Genomic DNA, 20,887 nt, shown 5'->3' on the forward strand with positions numbered 1-20,887 from the left:
CAATCTATAAATCGAAAACCTTAAATTATCCATGCCTCAAAACGATGCACGTTGTGTATAAATGAGAATTTTAAATTGTTTAGTTTCTATAATTGCTGTCATGACGTGAGATCATGCAAAGCAATTACGTACGATAACGCACGTAAAGGAAAAATGATTATCAGATTCATATATTTTTTTTTTCAAAAACTTGGTCTCGTGTAACATCATTCGTCATTCTTCATATTCACTATACTATAACCACAAAAGATATTAAAAAAATAGTCACTCCACTCCACATCTAATACAAAGAAGTAATAATTTAACTATTCAAAATTTATGAAGTGTTAATACGATAAGATTTTCGACCCAAGGAAAAAAAACACTATAAGATACATAGGTTTGGCAGAACAATTAGTTCGCTCACTGCCTACATATTCTTTTTTTGGTTTAATTAGCCTACATATGGGAAAATGATTTGTATTTTGTTAAATGCCACTCACATTTGTTATAAATAATTAGTCTTGGTTTCAAAAGCCATATATTTATGAATTTATAGACATTGATATTTATTTTTATGGTTGGAAATGGTATAAAGTATTATTGACTATAGTTTTTTTATGTATTTTTCTTATGAAATAAAGTGAGAAAATAATAAAAATATTAAAATTTGTGTAGCTGACTCGAGTTTGATTGAAGTCTTTGGTATATAAATATTGTCGTTATTTCCTCCATTTTTCTCCCTCTTCTCCCAAATAAAAAAAGTTACTCAGATCTCACGATTTGAGCAGAATACGCAATGAGGACACCGACGACGATTCTCCTTCTTGTCGGAGCTATCCTCTTCTCCGGCGCCGGCTATGTCAGATCCGACGCCTCCGACCACCGTTACAAGGAAGGAGACACCGTTCCTCTCTACGCCAACAAGGTCGGCCCATTTCACAATCCAAGGTAAACGGAAACATCTATTCTAGATCTGAGCTTCAGATCTGAGGTTGTTTCCCATTCTTAAGCCTGAGGATGATAAATTGATCGTTTATTGTTGAATCTGTTGCTATTGAATTGAGTAACGACATTGATAACTGAGTACACTGCAAAATGCGTAATGTTAAAACCAAAGAGTGAAAGAAGAAACTACATTTGGAATGTTTTTCGTTTATGTGATGGATCTGTCTTAGATTTGAATACTATTATATGACTGATTTTGGTTTTGTTCAATGATGATTGCAGTGAGACGTATCGATATTTTGATCTTCCCTTCTGTATCCCAGGTATGCTTATATCTTTACTAGCTTAATCACACGATTTGTGTTTAAGCCGCAACTGATTTGTGTGACATCTCCTGATTCGATCATCCCATTATTGAATATGGTTTATAGAGGGTGTGAAAGAGAAGAAGGAAGCTCTTGGCGAGGTTCTAAACGGGGATCGGCTAGTTAGCGCTCCATACAAGCTCAACTTCAGAGATGAAAAAGAGTCTGAGGTATACTGCAACAAGAAGTTGAGTAAAGAAGAGGTCAAACAGTTCAGAAAAGCTGTTGAGAAGGACTACTACTTCCAGATGTACTATGATGATCTACCTATCTGGGGATTCATTGGAAAGGTTGACAAGGATATCAAATCTGATCCGAGTGAATTCAAATATTTCTTGTACAAGCACATTCAGTTTGAGATTCTATACAATAAGGACCGTGTGATCGAGATCAGTGCTAGAATGGATCCTCATTCGCTTGTGGATCTCACTGAGGATAAGGAAGTTGATGCAGAGTTTATGTACACTGTGAAGTGGAAGGAAACTGAGACTCCTTTTGAGAAAAGAATGGAGAAGTACTCTATGTCTTCTTCTCTTCCACATCATTTGGAAATCCACTGGTTCTCCATTATTAACTCCTGTGTCACTGTCCTTCTTTTGACTGGATTCCTTGCAACTATCTTGATGCGAGTCCTCAAGAACGATTTCATGAAGTAAGTTTCAAGTTTCCTCACTGTCGACTGTTTTACACTTGTCTATCTCATCTAACCTTATTCCAATGCTTAAAAGGTATGCTCAAGATGAGGAAGCTGCTGATGATCAAGAGGAAACTGGATGGAAGTACATTCATGGCGATGTGTTTCGGTTCCCTACTCACAATTCTTTATTTGCTGCATCGCTCGGTAGTGGCACTCAATTGTTCACGCTGTAAGTCTCTCATAACTCGAATACTTTCCATCTGGATACACTTTCATCCATATCCGCATTTCTTCTTACTGTAACTAACTGTAGCTTTTCCTTTTATTCCATGTCATCAGCACCATATTTATTTTCATGCTTGCTCTTGTTGGAGTGTTCTACCCATACAACCGAGGAGCACTCTTTACCGCTTTGGTGGTCATTTACGCTCTCACTTCTGGAATTGCCGGATACACATCTGCCTCTTTCTACTGTCAACTTGAAGGAAAAAGCTGGGTAAATATTTACACATGATGAGAATCATCCCTGTCTCTCAAAAAATCATCTTCAACTGAAATAAACAACTTCTCCCTTTTTTGACATTATTGCAGGTGAGGAACTTGTTACTCACTGGATGTCTCTTCTGTGGCCCATTATTCCTAACCTTTTGCTTCCTTAACACCGTAGCCATCACCTACACTGCAACCGCTGCATTACCCTTTGGAACCATTGTGGTGATCGTCCTTATATGGACTCTAGTTACCTCACCTTTACTCGTTTTGGGTGGTATCGCGGGTAAAAACAGCAAAGCAGAGTTCCAAGCACCATGCCGTACAACCAAATATCCTCGTGAGATTCCACCACTCCCTTGGTACAGAAGTGCTATTCCTCAGATGGCCATGGCTGGTTTTCTTCCTTTCAGTGCCATCTACATCGAGCTTTACTACATTTTCGCTAGTGTCTGGGGTCACCGGATCTACACCATCTACAGCATCTTATTCATCGTTTTCATCATTCTCATCATCGTCACTGCTTTTATAACCGTTGCCTTGACTTACTTCCAACTCGCTGCTGAAGATCACCAATGGTGGTGGAGGTTCGTTAAACTCAGCTAATCGTCTCTATTCTTTTCTCTCTGACCATGAGAACTTGAGTCTGATTCTACAAATTTCTATTGCAGATCATTCCTATGTGGTGGATCGACCGGTTTGTTTATCTACGCATACTGCTTATACTATTACTACGCACGATCAGACATGTCGGGTTTTATGCAAACCTCGTTTTTCTTCGGATACATGGCTTGCATTTGCTACGGATTCTTCTTAATGCTCGGAACAGTTGGCTTCCGCGCAGCCCTCCTCTTTGTCCGTCACATTTACCGGTCGATCAAATGCGAGTAAGAAGGTCTGTACACCAATCTTCTTATGTTGATTTCCTTCTTCTTCTTCTGCCTTCTTACGAATTTTGCTTAGAACAAAGAAGATAAAGAGATAGGTTGTTAGAAAGAAGAGAGACACAAAGACAATGTCTGATTATTTTCTAAAGAAGCATCTCTTCTCATTAGAGGTTTTAGCGAGAGTCTCTCTTCTTCTCTCTTTATTTTGGGCTACAGAAATTAAATTACTTGTATCCTTTCTATATATTTTACCTATTGTAAAAGACTATCAATACCTTTGAATTCGAGTTTCTTTGTATCTAATAAATTTCAAAACACACATATTTTCTCCTTCATATATATCTTCAGTCTATACTGCACAATAAAAATAATAATTTGAAGATGTAACTAAATAAATATTGGAGAGCTAAATTGAAGTAAATTGCATATTTTTGTACTTGTTTGGATCCAATTGAAAGATCCAAGGTTGATACCACCGACATACAAGGACATAGTGTTAGCTCTTTAATGGGCCAAAATCTCGGCCCAACTATAAATGGTTTCATTGACCAATAATTAGTGCCACTGATTTCAATTTTGAAATTCGAATCCTCCTCCTTTGGAATTCAGAAACCCTAGAGTTCTTCAGCGAGCGAACTCTGTCTGCGATTTCTTGTTGATTCTAAATGGATCTCTCGCGAGAAGTCGATGACTTTATCAAAGAGACAATCGATCACTCTTTAGGGCTTCCGATATCCATGGACGTTCTCCAGAAAAAGCTCTACACGGCGGAAGAATCTCAGCGTCGTCTCCGTGAACAGTATCTATCTCTGGTTTCGAGATTGAAAGAGAAAGAAAAAGTAATCGATCTCGTTAGATCCGAAGCGAGTATGAATGCCCAGTCGCTGAAGAAATTCGTCGAAGAGAATCAGAAATTGGGAAGCGAGCGCGAGGATTTGGTGAATCAGTGTAAGAAGTGGGAAAAAGAATGCTTTCTTTATCATCAAGATCGTGAATCACTCATGGAGTTCGGGAACGAAACTGACGAAAGGGCTAGAGAAGCAGAATCTAGGGTTCGTGAATTGGAGGAAGAAGTTAGAAAAATGTCTGATGAAATCAAGAGCCGGATCGAATCTGAAGAAGATTGTTTGGTTGATTCAATATTGGCATCGTTCGTTAGTAAAGATGAGAGTATATCATTGGGGCGTATCTTCTTGGAGGCTAATAGTGAAGAAGACAAATGTTGTGAAACTTTGTTGAGGAAATGGGATCAGTTAAAGCCAACGACGCAAAAGTTTGTGTCTTTAGTGTCAATGGTGAAGAGAATTGAAAAGGAGAAAGAATGTCTCATTATGAATCTTGCTAAAGCAGAGCAAGAAGTTGAACTTGTGAGCGAGCAAAACAGAGAGCTGGATAGAGAAAACCGCAAGTTTTTGAGGCAATGTTCTGCAGAGAGAAGCCATGGATCTAACAAGTTCAACAAGAGAAAGAGTATCAAGATGATGAGTAGTCCGATTGAGAAGAGGATTGAATTGAGCAGCCAAGAATTTATCGATTGATGAAGTTTAGATCCAATGCTGATGAGTGGTTTTGTTTGAATCTCTTTTGGTAATTATTATGAATATGAATGAGCAGTTCTGGCTATTGTTTAGATTGGTAGAGAAAACAGTAATGGAATGTTTGTGAGGGACAAGCTCTGACTATAAGCACAATGCAATATGTATAAAATATGAGACTTGGAACATTCTCTCTCACATTGGAAACACTGAATTTTAAAAATTATACATTTCCATAATGGTCTACCTCTACCACTAGTATAATTCATTTGACCATTAGTGTGCTAACCAATGTGGTTGTGTTTTTACCATCTGTTTTGTACAATATAAGTCTCTAATTGGCTTCTTCATCATCTTCTTTGTTTCCAAGAAATCTCTTTAGGCTTTAAAAAAGATGTCTAAAAGACTAAAAAGAGTGGGCTTTGGTTTTTGTCTTCTTCTCAAATGGCTTTCTTAATCAGTTTGTGATCGTTCACTTACCAAACGTAAAAAAGGTAAAGTCTTCATAGAAAGCCCTTTAGATATTTTTATATTATTGTGAGAAGAAGATATTTTCTTTTTTTAAAATAGAACAATTTTTTAGGGTTGTCTCTTCCGAGTCGGGGACTTAAAATAAAAACGCTGTCTTTCCCTATCTTTGAGATCTCTCTCTCTTCTTGTGTTTTTTTTTTCTTATCTTCTTTCTCATAAAAAGTCTCTCTCCTCTCTCTTCCTTGCGTCTTCTCTTTCCCCAATCTCTCTCAGGTTTCTCTTTCCTCTCTCACCAGAAGGGCAAAAAAATTCCCTTAAAGAGTCCCCCGTTTTTGTTTAACCCCCTCTTCTCTCATGTAAGTTTTCTCTCTCCTAATCCATTTCCCATCTTAACTAACATCATCTCTCTCCCTTTCTCTTTCTCCAATTTCTATATTACAATGGGTCCTTTTTGTGTGTACTGTACCTCGCTTTTCTCCATTTCTTAGTATTGGGTTTTGGAAACCATTGATTCATGTCTTGTTTCATTAGATCTTGCTCTGGATTTCCCAGATCTATGGATCTGCATGTGGGTTTTGGTCAAAAATGTCTAATGGTGTTGCAATTCCCTAAAGGAATTCATCTTTATCCATTTCACCTTATTTTTGTTTCTGGGTATCTCCAAGATCTAATCTTTTTCCTATTGAATCATAATTACATTGTTTGTTGCTGAAAATATAGAAATGTTTAGCTTAATTCAGATATAGATCTTTGTGTATTTCTGTGCATTTAGGACAGAGAACTCTTGAGTTTGATTGGTTCTGTCTGAATTTGGATCTGAATCTCTTAATTGTTATGTGTAGTTGAATTTTGTTTTGTAATGATGTTTTTTGTAGATCTTTGAAATGGATGACGATGGGTTTCGTAATTGGGGTTACTATGAACCAGCTGCTGCTACCTTTAAAGGTAATCTCGGTTTGCAGCTAATGTCTACCATTGATCGGAACACTAAACCGTTTTTACCTGGGCGGGATCCGAATCTAATGATGGGGCCTAACGGGTCATATCACCACCAAGAGCCTCCTATCCACATGAGCTACAATTGGATTAACCAACAGAAGGATAAGTTCTTCAATATGTTGCCTGTTACAACAGCCACTCCTAACTACGGTAATGTCCTTCCCGAAACTTCGTCTGCTCCGTCGATGCAGATGAATCTCCATCATCATCTTCAAACCGAGGAGAATCCGGTTAAGTTGGAAGAAGAGATTGTTGTTCAGACTAAGAAGAGAAAGACCAATGCAAAAGCTGGCTCGACTCCAAAGGCTAAGAAGCCAAGGAAACCAAAGGATGAGAACAGTAACAACAACAACAACAACAACACGAATGTTACTCGAGTTAAACCCGCTAAGAAAAGTGTTGACTTGGTGATCAATGGAGTGAGTATGGACATTTCGGGTCTTCCTGTTCCTATCTGCACTTGCACTGGAGCTCCTCAGCAATGCTACCGTTGGGGATGTGGCGGTTGGCAGTCTGCTTGTTGTACCACAAACATCTCAATGCATCCATTACCAATGAGTACTAAACGCCGTGGAGCGAGGATCTCGGGAAGGAAGATGAGTCAAGGCGCGTTTAAGAAGGTTCTTGAGAAACTTGCTTCTGATGGGTTTAACTTTGGGAATCCGATTGATCTTAAGAGCCATTGGGCAAGACATGGAACTAACAAGTTCGTCACAATCAGATGATTAGTTGCTTGATTAGTAAAACAGAACAAGTGAGTGTTTCTCTTCCGGGATGGAATCTCTCAATGATGGTGTATGTATATACAACAAATCTGAAATCTGTGACCTTTTCAAAAATTCTGTCTGCAATCTGAGTTCGATTCTGTTTTCAGGTAAACCATCTTCGTTGTAGGGTTTGGAAGCAGAGTTCTCTGTTTTCTTTACCACTTTTTTTTATCACACTTTTGCTTTGTTTTTTGTTTGTTTGTCTATCTGTGTGTCTGAGGAAGAAGAAGGTGTCTGAGAAAAAATGGGAAATTTGCATCTATAACATACAAAAAAACTTTAATTAAGTAACTAACCAAAACAAAAAATGTATGTGATATTCTGTGTATATTCTATAATATAGACCATCGTACCCCTTATATAAATATCACATACACTTTTTATCTTTCTTCTTTGTTTTCACCCTCACTCTCTTCTCTTTTTTTCCCAATATATCTCAGGATTTCTTCAGCTTTATTCTCACATGACCACTATTTATTCTCCTTGACCAAACTCTAACCTTAATAATAATACTGATTCTAGATCTGCTTAAGAGTACTTGTAACTGTATTTGTACTATTCTATTTTGCTGCCATACAATTTACGTTTATACGGTAAAACTAGTTGGTTTGATTAAGTATTAATTATGATTGAAAAGATTAATAAATTAAAGAAACTTGGATTGAACCCTTTTTATTCAATCTCTTTAATTTCAGCTAATAAGAATTTGCCACCAAATAAAAAAAATCATTTAATTAGAAAATCTAATATGCCACCAAAACAAAATTATATATAAGTTGATTTATGAAATATGATTAGGGTTTAAATTTTATGATTAAATATAGTGAAATATTGGTTTGAGTTTATAATCAAGTTTAGATTTTACAAAAAAATGAGGTTAAATGTCGGTTGGGGTTTATAAACAGATTTAGATTTTATAATTAAACAAAGTTAAATATCGGTTTGGGTTTTGAAAATATGGTTAGAGATTAGATTTTACAATTAAACTCGTTTAAATGTCGGTTTGGGTTTACAAAAGAGAATTAGGGTTTAGATTTTGTAATTAAACTAGATTATGTATGGTTTGGATATATACTATAATTATTAAAGTTTAGATTTTATAATTAAATTATTTTTATTTATTTATTAGATGACATCTAATAAAAGAGGATGATAAAAGGGTTTGCCCCTAAATCCAAGTATTGTTCATAAATTAATGTAAAAACAAAATTATTTGGATATATTCAAATGTTAATTTTTAAAGATCGTACATATATTTTGTGAATTCTATATTATTTACACTTTCATATGGTATAATCTAACTCTGATTTCAAAACCAAATAGTGATAAAATATTTTAATCCAGGTTGATTCTAGTTATGCTACGTCATACCCACACTTACCTTGCCTCAATTATGCATCTCAAGCTTTGGAGGATAGTTTTGTATTTCCACTCATCAACATGGTTACTTACTACATTATGAGTATTATGGTGTTACTTTCTTAATATTTTATTGAAAAAGTGATATTCTTGCAATTGACCCAGAAAAAATCTGCAGGGAAATTTATTTTTTTGTACTTTTTTTTTTTCTTCCTTTTGTTATCTTTTTATAAACATTTTACTGACTTGTAACAGATATTCTTTTAATTAAATGTTTTTATTTTTCAGATTACCTTTATTTGTACTTATATATAGTTGAAAAACATACTAGAATTGATGTCTGAATAATCATTAACTAAAGGAAGTATAGCTTTGTCCCAAGCGCGAAATTAATTTGAATGTGTACCATATGAACAATAACAACAATCGAAATTAATACAGAATATAATCATAGTTAAAAGCTAATTAAGTCTGGAATATCAACGACAACAACTCTCGGAGGAGAGGCAGGAGCTTCCTCATTATGATCAAGTGTTATCAAATCAGAAAGCTTCGTCTCTATCTCTTCCTCTTCTTCTTCTTCTTCCTCAGCAATCTCTGTTCTCTCCGCACTTTCCTCAGACGACTCCATCGCCGTCCTTACGAGTTCATCGAGATGAATCACATCCGCTTCAGGAATCCTTACGAAATTAGGAATCTCTTGAGCATTAGAAACTCCCAAGTCTTTACAAAACTCAAAATACTTTTTTAGCTCTCCTCCTTGCTTCATGGATTTAGCAACAATCTTCAACGCCAAGTCTGCCTCTGTTTTACCTATCTTGGAGTGCACGTTAGGTAAAACTTCAGCAATACGACGACAAATCCAACCGTAAATCTCCATAATCTCACTAACCACATTCTCCATAGCTTCATTAATCACAGGTATCATCATGTTTTCACCAATCGGTTTGATTCTAATCAAAGAATCAACAATAATCTGCATCTTACGAATAATCACAAGTCGAATCAGAACCGATGATTCTTCGTTGTATCGATGACGATTCCCATCGTGAAACAGAATCGATCTTCGATCAAGAAACGCGAAATAAGCACGTACGAAGAGATTAAACCCACCGGATTTGCTCATAATCCGTGAATTACCTTCGCCGAAACTCGAAAGATCGAAAGGTAACCGTCCGATCGATTCTGCTACGGTTGATTTACAGAGGAAGAAGCCGTGCATTAGCATTAAGCCTTTTAAAGCAACCGCCCAGCTTCGCGTGCGTTTCACGCGAGACGAGATTAAGCTTACGAGAGGCTTGAGGCTTGACGGGCTAGAGAGAACGTGACGGTAGATGAATTGAGCGCTCTCTGTATCAATGGAGAGCTCGTCGTGGCTTGTAGCTTTCACAACGGCTGCTGTGAGAATGTCATCAGCCGCGATGAGACTAGGTCCGTCTTTGAGAACTACGGCGGCGCGTTTCCAAAGCTTCATCTTCCGACTAATGTGTGTGGTTTCAAATTGTTAGTTTCTATTTCGCGCTTTATAATTTTCATTTTAAACCGTGTTTTGTTTTCTTTGATGTCAATTCTTTGCTGGTTTAAAACGAATTAGATAAGGATAAGCTAAAATTAAGAAATCTCAGTTTTGACCAAAATAAAAAAAGATATTTTTGATGTCGTTACTAAATTATTATCTTCCATTTTTCAGTTTAACTCGATTGATTACGTAATAAGTTCATTAGATAAGTGTTGTTTGGTTGGCTTTTCTATATGTTTCGTTGATTTTGTTTTGAGGCAATTTTCTAGTGTAGTAGTGTTGTAATCGTATATAATGTATGTGGTTTGAGCAAGTCAAATTATGACTTTGTTTGTACAATATGGAAATATACATATCTTAATTATTAATGGTGTGATTGATATCGTTAAGCCGTAAAATAATCGTTTAGCTTGCTAAATTACACACAAAACATAAAGTAGGCAAATGAACATATACGATAGTGAATAGTCAACTCGTGGGTCACACAATTGCTTTTTTGCTAAACCTCTTAAAAGAAAGCGTTTCAGACTTCTTTTTGCAATAAAATCAGATTCTTTGAAAACTTTTGATCTTTGCTTCTTAATTATAGTTTCATTTTAGTTACAATATATTATTGATATTTCTCAATTTTACAAAATTAGTTTCTTAAATCTTACTTTTATAAATCAAAATACTTCTACTTATTTAGAAACATGTGACCTCTATACAATCCAAACTTATTAAATTTGTTTATACCTATATTAAAAACTTATTACTAATATATTAGTACTAGTTTACTAGTACTAATTAGCCGCTATAGTTTTACAAAAAGTGGTTTAGTTTTCTTATTCCTCATTATTGCTACTACACTTAACCCAATGGATTGAAAGAGTTAACTATGGGTAGAGATGACAACTTTATGAGCTGAGAGGATACGAAATTATGGATGTGTAGAAAAGCAAAGCCAGTGAAACAGTTCAAAAAGTGGGTTTTTCACATTTATTATGACAACTAATAAACACGTAAGTACAAAATCTTAAAGCAAGTAAGTAACAATAATTTTTGCTCTTTTTGTAACTCCCAACTCTTTCTGACACAAAAAAACACCATATCATAACTTAAGTAACCCAAAACCAAACTCTTCCAAAACAAACCCTAAACGCAAAAATCATTACTCAAAAAAAAACAAAGTCTCTCTCTTCTAATTAGAGAGCCAAGAAGATGCAGAGTACTTGTGTCTACAGAGAATGCATGCGCAACCACGCCGCGAAGCTCGGCTCTTACGCCATCGATGGCTGCCGTGAATACTCTCAACCATCCACCGGCGATCTCTGCGTCGCCTGTGGTTGCCACCGCAGCTACCACCGTCGTATAGACGTCATATCTTCTCCTCAAATCAATCACACGCGCTTCCCGTTCACGAGCTTAAGGCGCGTGAAGCAGCTGGCGAGGCTGAAATGGAAAACGGCTGAGGAAAGAAATGAGGAGGAGGAGGATGACACGGAGGAGACTTCGACGGAAGAGAAGATGACGGTGCAGAGGCGGAGGAAGTCAAAGTTCACGGCGGAGCAGAGAGAGGCGATGAAAGATTACGCGGCGAAGTTGGGATGGACGTTGAAGGATAAGAGAGCGCTTAGAGAAGAGATAAGAGTCTTCTGTGAAGGGATTGGTGTTACTCGTTATCATTTTAAAACTTGGGTTAACAATAATAAAAAGTTTTATCACTAACTAATTAACTAATATCCTTAATTGAGATAATACTATAATTTAGTTCCAATTTCATTTTCATCCCTTCTGTGTTAATTTCTCCTCCTTGATCGCTTATTTTAATGGATTATTATTTTATCATTAGTGGGTTTAATGTGTTTGATTTGGACATGTCCTTAATTACTAACTGGTTCACTCTTTAATTGGTCTTTATGATTCTTCTTTTTACGTCGGTGGGATTTGAGTTTTGACAAGACAACTAGCTGACGTTTTATTTATGGTCAATACTGTTCGCCAATCAGAATATTTATACGTAATAATATTGAAGTAGTTGAATAGTAGTACTAATTATTATGGGAAAGGATGGCAAAATGACATTTTGTTTTGATAGAAAATTGTAAAGATTACATATCTAATTCTAAAATTTGTAAATAATTAATGGTAAGATATATTTCACGTAATGAAAAGACAATTAGTTACGGAAATAACACAACATTGTGTTTTTTCGAGGTTTGTTACTAAAAATTATAATGACATCATCAAAGCCAATAAAAGCTGTTATGCTTTTTTTTGTAGAAATAGTCATTTCAAAAATAATTTTTATACTTTTTGCTTTTTTATAAAGTCGTAAAACCATATACTTAAAAGTATATACCAATAAAATTGTGAACTAATTGATTCATAAAATTGTAACTTTGCTACCATTATACCAAGCATCCCATTCCCACGAAAGTTTCAACTTTAATTGGGCTTTTGTTGGCATTTCAAGGCCAATAAGAACACCTTTGAGAAAACTAAAAAACATAGCTCTAGTCTACAATTATTCTAGTGTTTACCTACTGATTTAGAAAATGATTAGGATTTAGGACCAGGTTAACTAAAACCAGAGACAGTCTTGCCCGGCTCGATCTGAACCAAGCTTGCCCGTAATCTCAATCCAACGTACAAAAAACAAATAAACAAAACTGTATAAAAAAGTTTCACCATACAAATTGTAGACATGATTACTTGATTAGATTCAAATACTCGTTAAGATTTGCCTAAACACAGATTACAAGTGTGTTTTGTGAAATCAATTCGTTGCGTAATTCTTCTCCCTGAGACTTTTCTTGCCAGAAAGTCCTAGAAATCACTGATGTCGGTATCTTCGCTGTCTGAGCTACCATTCTGTGAACTGCTGTCACCTAAGTCCTTTTTCTTCCACACGAATGGTAACAAAACCTTTCTTGCATAATCCACACCGTACACGACGGCTATAGCCACAGCAATAGATCCGAAGATCTTGGCGAGTATTACACAAAGCCTGCAAAAATAACACAACAAAATATGATTCATCACCTCACCTCCCAAAGTAAGTGTATAACAAAAAAACATGAGTCTGTCCTTACTCTGACTGTGACTTCATGTTATTAACCATCTCATCAAAGGAGCTCTCTTCACTAAACACTATTAAAGACTGTTCCTTGGATTTTTGAATCATGAGATTACCAGCTTTGTCTCTAACAGCCTATACAACAGTACAACAGAAGAGGGAAAAAAATGTAACTGAACTAACCGCTAAAACGCCACTCTTGCAGGATCCACATTTCCTGAATAAAGAAACAAGTCAAAAGGAACACTTCCTTTACCTCACCAACAAAAGTCAAAGAGGTACCAACTTTAAGAGCCTGCCCAAAGATAACCTAAAGAAAAACATCACGTTGTTGGTTTCAACTTTCAACACAAGGAATTAGAGGTTTTCTAGGGAACAAAACAGAGAAGGAGAAAACAATGAAGGAACAAAGAACCTTAGAGCCTTCTTTGGGTGAACAAAGACTTTTGAAGGATTCACCAAGTGATTTTACTTCATACGGTCTTACAATTTCATTAAAACCTAGAGCACCTTCAGCTCCCACTACATTCACCCGACCCGTACTGTCTTCCTAATTGTGTGTGTGAGACACACAGAGAGAGAGAGACAACAAATCAAGAAGGCAGGCTTAAGTCGTGGGTGGGGGGGGGGGGGCAAGAAATAGCAAATGAGTTGTATTTTACCAGATACCAAGGAGTCTCCTTTCGTTGTAGAAGAAGATTTACAGACTTGTTTATCAAACCACCATCTTCCAACTTGTTCTCATAAACCACTTTGGCCCGAAGACAGTATATGTGTTATGACTTATGACTACACACCACCAAACCAGAGAATTTAAGCACACATGATTGCCAACTTTACAAAAAAAACAATCTTACCGTATTCTCAAAAACAACACCCAAAAGATCACCATCTTTGGAGTTAAAGGTTGTTGCAGATGCAACTCTTCCGGATACCAAAACAAGAAGATTCGTTGTTTTTTCTTTAAGCAAATCATCTGAAAACACAAAAATAATACAATAACTGGTTCACATTGTAACCTGAAAGGCTGAAACCAATACAGAATGAAGTAGGCTTTGAATTCCATACTAAGAGAAACATACCTAACTTTTTTAAGTCAATAACGCGGGTAATACTGTTAAAATGTTCAAATCTCCTGCACCATCCCAAAAGCAATCATACATTGATTGATTGATTTATTAAAAAAAAAACATTCAAATATGCAAAAAGGATTGGGATGAGACTACTAAACTCTTTAATGCTCTCCCCCCAAAGATAAAATACTGTGGCACATGTAACACATATAGCAAGTCCTTCAAGCATTTGAAAAAAATTCAAACAAGATTTTTGCATCAAAACGATAATAACTTCCTCCACAAGTTCTGCATAACATGATCACAAACACAAAACGTTACACACCCTAACCTAATCGAACCTCTAAAAGTCCCACCACATTCCCAAAAACAATTATGCTAGTTGAGAATAAGAAGCAACTATTTTAAAAACAATAACAAACAATGATTACGAAACAAAGGAAACGAGAGACGTACTGTCGAAGATTAGGAACCTAGGAGAAATAGCACGAGAGATCAATTGCTTAAACCCTAGTGTCTCTCAAGTCTCAAACCTCCGAGCAAAAAGTGTCTTTTTCCTTTCTTTCTTTTTTTCTTTGCCAGCGAAATCATCAAAATCGTGTTAATCCGTATTTATAAGAATTCGATTTCGATTTGAACCAAACCGTAATAACCGATCTCAAAACCGAACAGAACCAAAATATCTAAAGATATAATTTCACTACAACCCGAATCCGACGAACAAACCGATCCGAAACCAAATCAATGTGTTGGATGGAACTAGGAAGTGTTAGAGAAAAGGAATTCTAGGAGAGTAAGTAATCTGTATAAAATATACACACATGACACATCCACACAAATTGAACAACATACCAAAGAAAAGATGAAATTAAAAGAAATATTTTGAAGCTACTATAACAAATTAACAACTCAACATAACATCCATTTTCTACTCTTCTATTACCCTGAAGTATCCGTCACAAGTCAACTCAAAGTCACACACATACGACCACTAATTGTCTACGGTTACTTGATCTGTATCAGTAACTCCTCCTTTTGATTACATTCATCTAACTCCCAACTCCTACTCCATCTCAAGTTCTTGTGGTTGAACCAACTGCTGCCTAATGAGACTTAGTTATATAACGGTGAATCTGGTTCAGAGCCGCAAACCGAAGTGTATGTAGAGACAGAGTCTTCCTTTGGTATTGCCACAAAGTTCAAAGGAGCTGTTGACAGTCTTCTTACTTCCTTGAAATATCCGTTTTGGCGATGGCTTGAGTATGATCTTGGGGTGGTCATTATGTCGTTATTTGTTGCTCCAGCTGAGTTTCTGCGGGGCGTAGGAGGCACAGATGCATCCCCATTGTATCCGTTGGTCTTTCTTACACTGTTGCTTCTTCTTGGACTCGGTTTTGATCCATAAATTGATTCCCTCCGCTTTATTAACAGATCCTGCATCTTCTTTTGATCCTGCAGAGAAAATGAAATAAAATTGTTTAAAAAGGCAAGCAGTATTACAAATCTTCAAGGGTTATGTAAAAGAGAGCTTTTTGACAAACCCGGTATCGTCTCTTTTCCTCTTCCTGTTGTTTCCTTGTCAATTTATAATCTTCAAGTATGGATACCAATCGAACCTGGAGGAAACCAGTAACCATATTTAAAGGATAGACCTTGTGGCTGTGTTTACTATAAAGTTACTTTAACTTACACCATCATATAGAAATGATTTCCGTGTTTCGTCCTCCCATAGAAGTGTTTTCTTGATGAGATTGTCAACCATTGCTACAGAAAACAATAAAACAATGCAACAATAAGCTAAAGATCTCATAAGAATATTTGGTGGAAACTACAAGAACATACATGGGATCTTGTTTACTGTGATCCGGGCGCGTTCTGCATGCTTGAGGTTTACATGTCCACCTCTTCCGGCACTATACCGGGTTTCATCCTAAAACCAAGGAAGGAATTTCTCAGTTACATCCTCCAACAAACCTATTTGCCTACAAGGAAAATTTACCTGATTGTATTCTTCTAGCCAGTTTTCCTCTTCGCACGCAGATAACCAGCGGTCAATCCTATCGATTATTTCTTTCCGGCTATGTGCTTCTTCTTTGATTTTGTTTATATGCAATTCAATATTTGTAAGAAGCTCTGAAGGGTCCACTAATCCTGAAGAAACATGAGGAAATATATTAGCAAGAAAATAAGCTACTCATATTTCTGAGAAGAAGAAGATAAGCTCTATCACTTTTAGTACCAGAATCAATCAAAGCAGTTGATTTCTCAAGCGATGTGCTTGTGTCAGCCTCAATGTGAGCCAATCTGCAAAGATTCTCTAACTCAGTCCTTCTTTTCATCACAAGCTCCTTCATTCTGCTAGCTTTCAGCTTATTAAAACAGTCTACTTCTGCAGACACCTGAAGTCCAAGGGAGAAACAAGAACTCAGAGATCCTGAATAACATTAATGGCAATTAAAAGTTGGGAAAAGAAAAGAGCTGTGTCCTAACCTGTTCAATTGTTTCACTAGAGAGGATATTTGGCTCAGTGATATCAGATTCTGATGATCTTACAACATAACTGACACTTGCAAATTTCGTTCTTTCTTCTTGAGATGTGTCCATTAGATTCCATAGCTCAAAAAGTGAACCCGCTACATCCTTTAACTGCACACTCAAAGGCGAAAATGCTAAGGCATCAAAATGATAATCAGTTACAAAGAGAAGAATAGCATTGCAGGCATGTTTATCTACCTTTTGAAACCGAACGCTCCTTTCGGTTTTCAGCTTATGAATCATGTGGTGTAGACCATCCAATGTATCATCAGAAATGTTTGTAGACTGCTCATGGTCAGTCCTATGTAAGCTCGGATGAACCTCACTAACAGTTTGACCAAAGTCGACTCCAAGAACACCACATAGAGTGTGCACCTCATTCACATAGTCCAAAACCTTGTTCAGACGATCCGACTGCATAAAAAACAAGAACATATGAGTAAGCAAGCAGCTTGACTTAACAAAGTAAAATCTGAGTTCATCTTCTTATTGTATTCATGAAAACTTCCTTACCTTCTCTTTCTGGAGCGAGCGGAGATGTGTTTGATACTCGTTAAGCTTCCGAAGAGTCAGGTCTTGTTCATCAAGAGCCAAAGAACCGACCATCGTTTTGTTGAGTTGGTCACTGTATCCAGATATTTCACCACTCATCTTCTCAATTTGTGCTTTTATATCCACAAATTGCTTCATTCTTTCATCTTTTTGCAATCTTAAGTCCTCAAGCATTGGCCTCACAGCAGCAAGTTTTTCTTTCAATGATTTTGAACCTTCCTTTGCTTTCATCTGTAACCATAAAAACACATTTTAAAAACAAAAAAGATGGAAACTTTCCTTTCATTACCAATAAAAAGAAACCAAGTAGACTAGCTCATACCGGTGAGTGGCTGTTGAACACTCCAAGAGCAGCCAGTAAAGAAGCAATTTCAGCTTCAATTGATACCAATGACTGATGAAGCTGTGCCTTGGAATTAGCAGCCTCGTCCACTTTTCTTCTGTAGATTTCAAGACATTCCTTCTCCAATTCCATTAGCATCCGGTCTTTCTCAGCATCACTCTCACCAATATCAACCCATATTTTCTGCTCCAAACCAACAAATTTTGCCATTAAACCATGAAATATATAGATACTCCAAACATAAAAATCAGATACTTGTAGAAAAACAGGTCAAAAGAAGTCTCAGAAACTAAGAAGAGGTACCAAAATTCACAGTAACCCTTAAACCTATAGTTGACAGAAAAAAAGGAGAAGACTTTACCTATAAAGACCCTAAATTTGTCCTTGAAGCATCATTATCAAGAAACCCTAAATTTTCCAAGAAACAGAGAAGAAGAGGGTGAAAGAAAAACCTGAAGCTCTCGAAGCAGAGCATTACAAGTAGTGTTTGTACGGAAACAGAGACTCGTAGGGCTTTCAATCTCCAGCATTTCAGCTAATTTGTCCTCTCTCTGACTTGCTTACTTGCTCCAAAGTTAGAATCTTGAACTAGAGAGAAAGAAAGAGAGCTCAGCTTGTGACAATGGCTGCTTAAGGTCTCAAAGAAACCACACAAGATATAAAAGACTCACAGGAACAAATAATAGCAGATCTAAAGCTTAACATAGCAAAAAGCTTCTCATTACTTTTGCAGAGAGAAAACAATAGATCAGCAAAGCATAGAATTCCGAGCAAAAGTTTGCAAGAAAAGAGAGAGGGTTAAGTTGGAAACACTAAAGAAAGAAGAAGAATGTGGAGAGAAAAAAAGTCTGAATAAAACTGAGCTTCTTTTTGTCATATTTACACTATTAAAAATTTATACTACATTAATGTTATTTATTATTTTGTTATTCTCTTTTCTAATTTTCTTTTGTCACCTACTTTATCTTGTTATTCTCTGATATTAGTAGTATTTATTCGTCTTCATGAAAATACGATAAAATAAAGTAATTAAAGTGACGGATTCTCGGGAGCGCGTGGGTTTTAGAGGAGCGTTGGTAACACGTCCCAATAGAATAAAGAGAATAAGATTTGTCTTCTTTGATGATCAGATGTATAAAAGTATTTATAGAGTACTCAATTGTTTAGGTATATCGTATTTGTACGTTGCATGACGACCTTTTGGACCAACCAAATTTTTTAGAATTAGTCTTATGCATCCAAAAAAAAAAATTGTAATTTAAATACTACTATCGACGTTGAAATGAACCTTTAATCATGAGAATAAAGAGGTAAATCACTTTTGAATGATGAAATGCAGAAATAGTATTTGTTTTGAGTGAAGCTAAAATTAATAGAAGATGTGTGTATATTTTACAAGAAAAATATGCCAAATTGGTCTAATCAAAAGCAAGGAAGTGGTGGTGGCCAATGTCACTCCACTCCACTAATTTCATTAAGAATAAGTTGAAAATCTTATTTCTATATTTAATTTAATCAGCAAAAAAATTAGTATCATTATCCAAACCTTTCATTATTGCTTGCCACAACTGCTAATTTTTTTTTTTTGTTGTCTGAATTTTATTAAAAACCCAAGGTAGAATACCATTTGAAATACAAACGCCGGCAGACCAACTAAATGTCTCCAAAAACTAAGCCCAAAAGAGGAAAACTAAGCCTCAACGGAACGGAGAAACTATTTAGACCAACGAAGAAAACAAAAGACAAATATCTAAAAAAGATCAACCGTTAAGGGAAAACGAAGATCTAAGCACTAAAATTGCGCAAAAGAACCAGGAACCCTCACAAAGCTTCCCCAAAGAAACGGAAAACGTCGGAAACACCAATAAGATCGGAAAGAACTCACATCGAAGTCAAACCACTAGCAATCCGACAGGGAGGAAAGCAAGAAGCCACCAGAGCGAGAGACACAACTACTAATCAAATAAGCAATTATTATGACATTATATATTGAATTTCTGATATTTATGTTTGTCTTATAACTATGTTAATATCTCACACGTACTGACAGAACAAGCAGCCTTACTTTAGAAAGTTTAGAAGAAGACAGAAACAGGATAATCCCAAACATTGTGTTGGGTTGCTTGAATTATTAGCCGACAAGTTGAGTTCTAACCACTTCATTCATAAATAAAGAAGTCAGCTGATGAAGATTATACAACAATCTTTGTCATAAACTACGTAAAGATAATGAAGTAGCTAGTCCTGTATATATTATCTTATGTTTCCTGGTACTAGTTCTGGTGCGACTGCTAAAATCTAAATTGTCGTCTTTAGATTAACATTTGTTTTTTTTTTCTCTCTATGAAAGTACTAAATTTTCATAGGATAAGCCATTCAAAATATCAATTACAGTGACTATTGAGTATTGACTAATATTATTTGAACTCACAACTCACCTACATGTATTAATGTTTGCATTATTTTAGTGATTGCTAAAACACATAAGTGTCACATGACATATATATCATTGTTTAGGCTAAACATATTATATATATGGTCTATATTATAGATATCGATCCAAGTCTATTAGCCAATCCAACACTAAAACAATCCTCTTGTAAATGAGTAGCTCATGACGACATTATTCTGTTTCATTTTGGAAGCATTAGCATCATTTCCACACACACGTGTTGACCTAAAAAGGCCTATATTTGTTCTATTTATAAAGCCTTAAATTAAAGACTCAAGCAATATCACATGGATCTAATATATAATCATATGTTGCATAGAAAAAAAGAACAAAAAAGAAATAGAGAGAGGTGGTTGAATGATTTAGGCTTTACATCAAACCCACTGTTTCAATAATTTTGTTAGGTGTGTGTGTGTATGTGTGAATACAGCTAGAGAGTTTCACGAAGAAGCTGGTTGGTCAAAACTTTTGACTCGAAAGGAATTGCTGACAAATCGATCAATCAATTTGCTTCAGAGAGAAAAAAAAAACACATAAACACAATTGACATCTCTCTATCTATACGGTCCGATACTAGACTTGGCGAACCAAACTAAAGATACAGTAGGACACTGTGACTGTCTAGGACCACCAGAGATATTCAGTGAAGTTTCTATAGTCATCATAAGTCAATCTTGCTGACTACATCATACTAATAGGAACTATAGTCGTAAGGAACATATATACCACATTAAGCTTGTTTCTTTTGATTAACTCCTCAAGTTGTTTTCAAAATACTCGACGAACTAGACTGAATCAGCAATAAGACCAAACATGTAAAATAAACGTTGCAGAAGTTAATGCTCATTAGTTTTCTCTTTTGTAAGAACATACAAACACACAGGTGACAAGTTTTGGCCAAGAATTACAAAATAATATG

At 36.0% G+C, this 20,887-nt stretch overlaps 7 protein-coding genes and 1 long non-coding RNA gene across 12 annotated transcripts; 5 read left to right on the forward strand and 3 right to left on the reverse strand.

Annotated features, from left to right (window-relative positions):
* Positions 1 to 685: 685 nt before the first annotated feature.
* AT1G14670 (Endomembrane protein 70 protein family) lies at positions 686 to 3,707 on the forward strand. Its single transcript, NM_101334.3, has 7 exons — positions 686 to 930; positions 1,210 to 1,250; positions 1,359 to 1,944; positions 2,021 to 2,158; positions 2,269 to 2,425; positions 2,521 to 3,005; positions 3,090 to 3,707. Exons 1-7 carry the CDS (start codon positions 779 to 781, stop codon positions 3,307 to 3,309), a joined length of 1,779 nt encoding a protein of 592 aa, NP_172919.1. The 5' UTR covers positions 686 to 778; the 3' UTR covers positions 3,310 to 3,707.
* Positions 3,708 to 3,863: 156 nt separating this feature from the next.
* On the forward strand, positions 3,864 to 5,077 carry AT1G14680 (early endosome antigen). Its single transcript, NM_101335.2, has one exon. It carries the CDS (start codon positions 3,971 to 3,973, stop codon positions 4,841 to 4,843), a length of 873 nt encoding a protein of 290 aa, NP_172920.1. The 5' UTR covers positions 3,864 to 3,970; the 3' UTR covers positions 4,844 to 5,077.
* A 272-nt stretch (positions 5,078 to 5,349) lies between these two features.
* Positions 5,350 to 8,666, forward strand: BPC2 (basic pentacysteine 2). 4 transcript variants are annotated; one of them, NM_001332132.1, is made up of 3 exons: positions 5,645 to 5,965; positions 6,187 to 7,184; positions 8,422 to 8,666. In NM_001332132.1, the coding sequence occupies exon 2, from the start codon at positions 6,196 to 6,198 to the stop codon at positions 7,033 to 7,035; it is 840 nt and encodes a 279-aa protein (NP_001321304.1). In that variant the 5' UTR covers positions 5,645 to 5,965; positions 6,187 to 6,195; the 3' UTR covers positions 7,036 to 7,184; positions 8,422 to 8,666. The 4 variants fall into 4 exon arrangements, with proteins under 4 accessions (NP_563955.1, NP_001321304.1, NP_849662.1 ...); NM_101336.4 differs by lacking the exon at positions 8,422 to 8,666 and having other exon boundaries at positions 5,350 to 5,667; positions 6,187 to 7,404; NM_179331.3 differs by lacking the exon at positions 8,422 to 8,666 and having other exon boundaries at positions 5,672 to 5,965; positions 6,187 to 7,404.
* An 84-nt stretch (positions 8,667 to 8,750) lies between these two features.
* Positions 8,751 to 10,003, reverse strand: AT1G14686 (ENTH/ANTH/VHS superfamily protein). Its single transcript, NM_148465.2, has one exon. The coding sequence runs from the start codon at positions 9,908 to 9,910 to the stop codon at positions 8,891 to 8,893; it is 1,020 nt and encodes a 339-aa protein (NP_683306.1). The 5' UTR covers positions 9,911 to 10,003; the 3' UTR covers positions 8,751 to 8,890.
* An 888-nt stretch (positions 10,004 to 10,891) lies between these two features.
* On the forward strand, positions 10,892 to 11,863 carry HB32 (homeobox protein 32). The gene has a single exon (NM_101337.4). It carries the CDS (start codon positions 11,156 to 11,158, stop codon positions 11,660 to 11,662), a length of 507 nt encoding a protein of 168 aa, NP_563956.1. The 5' UTR covers positions 10,892 to 11,155; the 3' UTR covers positions 11,663 to 11,863.
* A 772-nt stretch (positions 11,864 to 12,635) lies between these two features.
* AT1G14688 (E3 ubiquitin ligase) lies at positions 12,636 to 14,093 on the reverse strand (the record flags this gene model as incomplete). The annotated part of the gene is made up of 5 exons (NM_001123818.1): positions 12,636 to 12,944; positions 13,030 to 13,148; positions 13,270 to 13,323; positions 13,871 to 13,989; positions 14,054 to 14,093. The coding sequence occupies 5 exons, from the start codon at positions 14,091 to 14,093 to the stop codon at positions 12,764 to 12,766; spliced, it is 513 nt and encodes a 170-aa protein (NP_001117290.1). The 3' UTR covers positions 12,636 to 12,763.
* A 314-nt stretch (positions 14,094 to 14,407) lies between these two features.
* Positions 14,408 to 14,671, forward strand: AT1G05117. The gene has a single exon (NR_138838.1). It is a non-coding gene; the product is annotated as an other RNA (long non-coding RNA).
* Positions 14,672 to 14,765: 94 nt separating this feature from the next.
* MAP65-7 (microtubule-associated protein 65-7) lies at positions 14,766 to 18,409 on the reverse strand. Of its 2 annotated transcripts, NM_001084068.3 has the most exons (12): positions 18,188 to 18,409; positions 17,969 to 18,104; positions 17,496 to 17,699; positions 17,135 to 17,404; positions 16,820 to 17,035; positions 16,577 to 16,732; positions 16,326 to 16,485; positions 16,086 to 16,237; positions 15,929 to 16,016; positions 15,777 to 15,850; positions 15,628 to 15,702; positions 14,766 to 15,538 (listed from the first exon to the last, which is right to left on the reverse strand). In NM_001084068.3, exons 2-12 carry the CDS (start codon positions 18,044 to 18,046, stop codon positions 15,200 to 15,202), a joined length of 1,812 nt encoding a protein of 603 aa, NP_001077537.1. In that variant the 5' UTR covers positions 18,047 to 18,104; positions 18,188 to 18,409; the 3' UTR covers positions 14,766 to 15,199. The 2 variants fall into 2 exon arrangements, with proteins under 2 accessions (NP_001077537.1, NP_172922.2); NM_101338.4 differs by having other exon boundaries at positions 17,969 to 18,409.
* Between the last annotated feature and the right edge of the window lie 2,478 nt (positions 18,410 to 20,887).

The sequence above is a fragment of the Arabidopsis thaliana genome, assembly GCF_000001735.4.
Source record: "Arabidopsis thaliana chromosome 1 sequence".
Taxonomy (NCBI): domain Eukaryota; kingdom Viridiplantae; phylum Streptophyta; class Magnoliopsida; order Brassicales; family Brassicaceae; genus Arabidopsis; species Arabidopsis thaliana.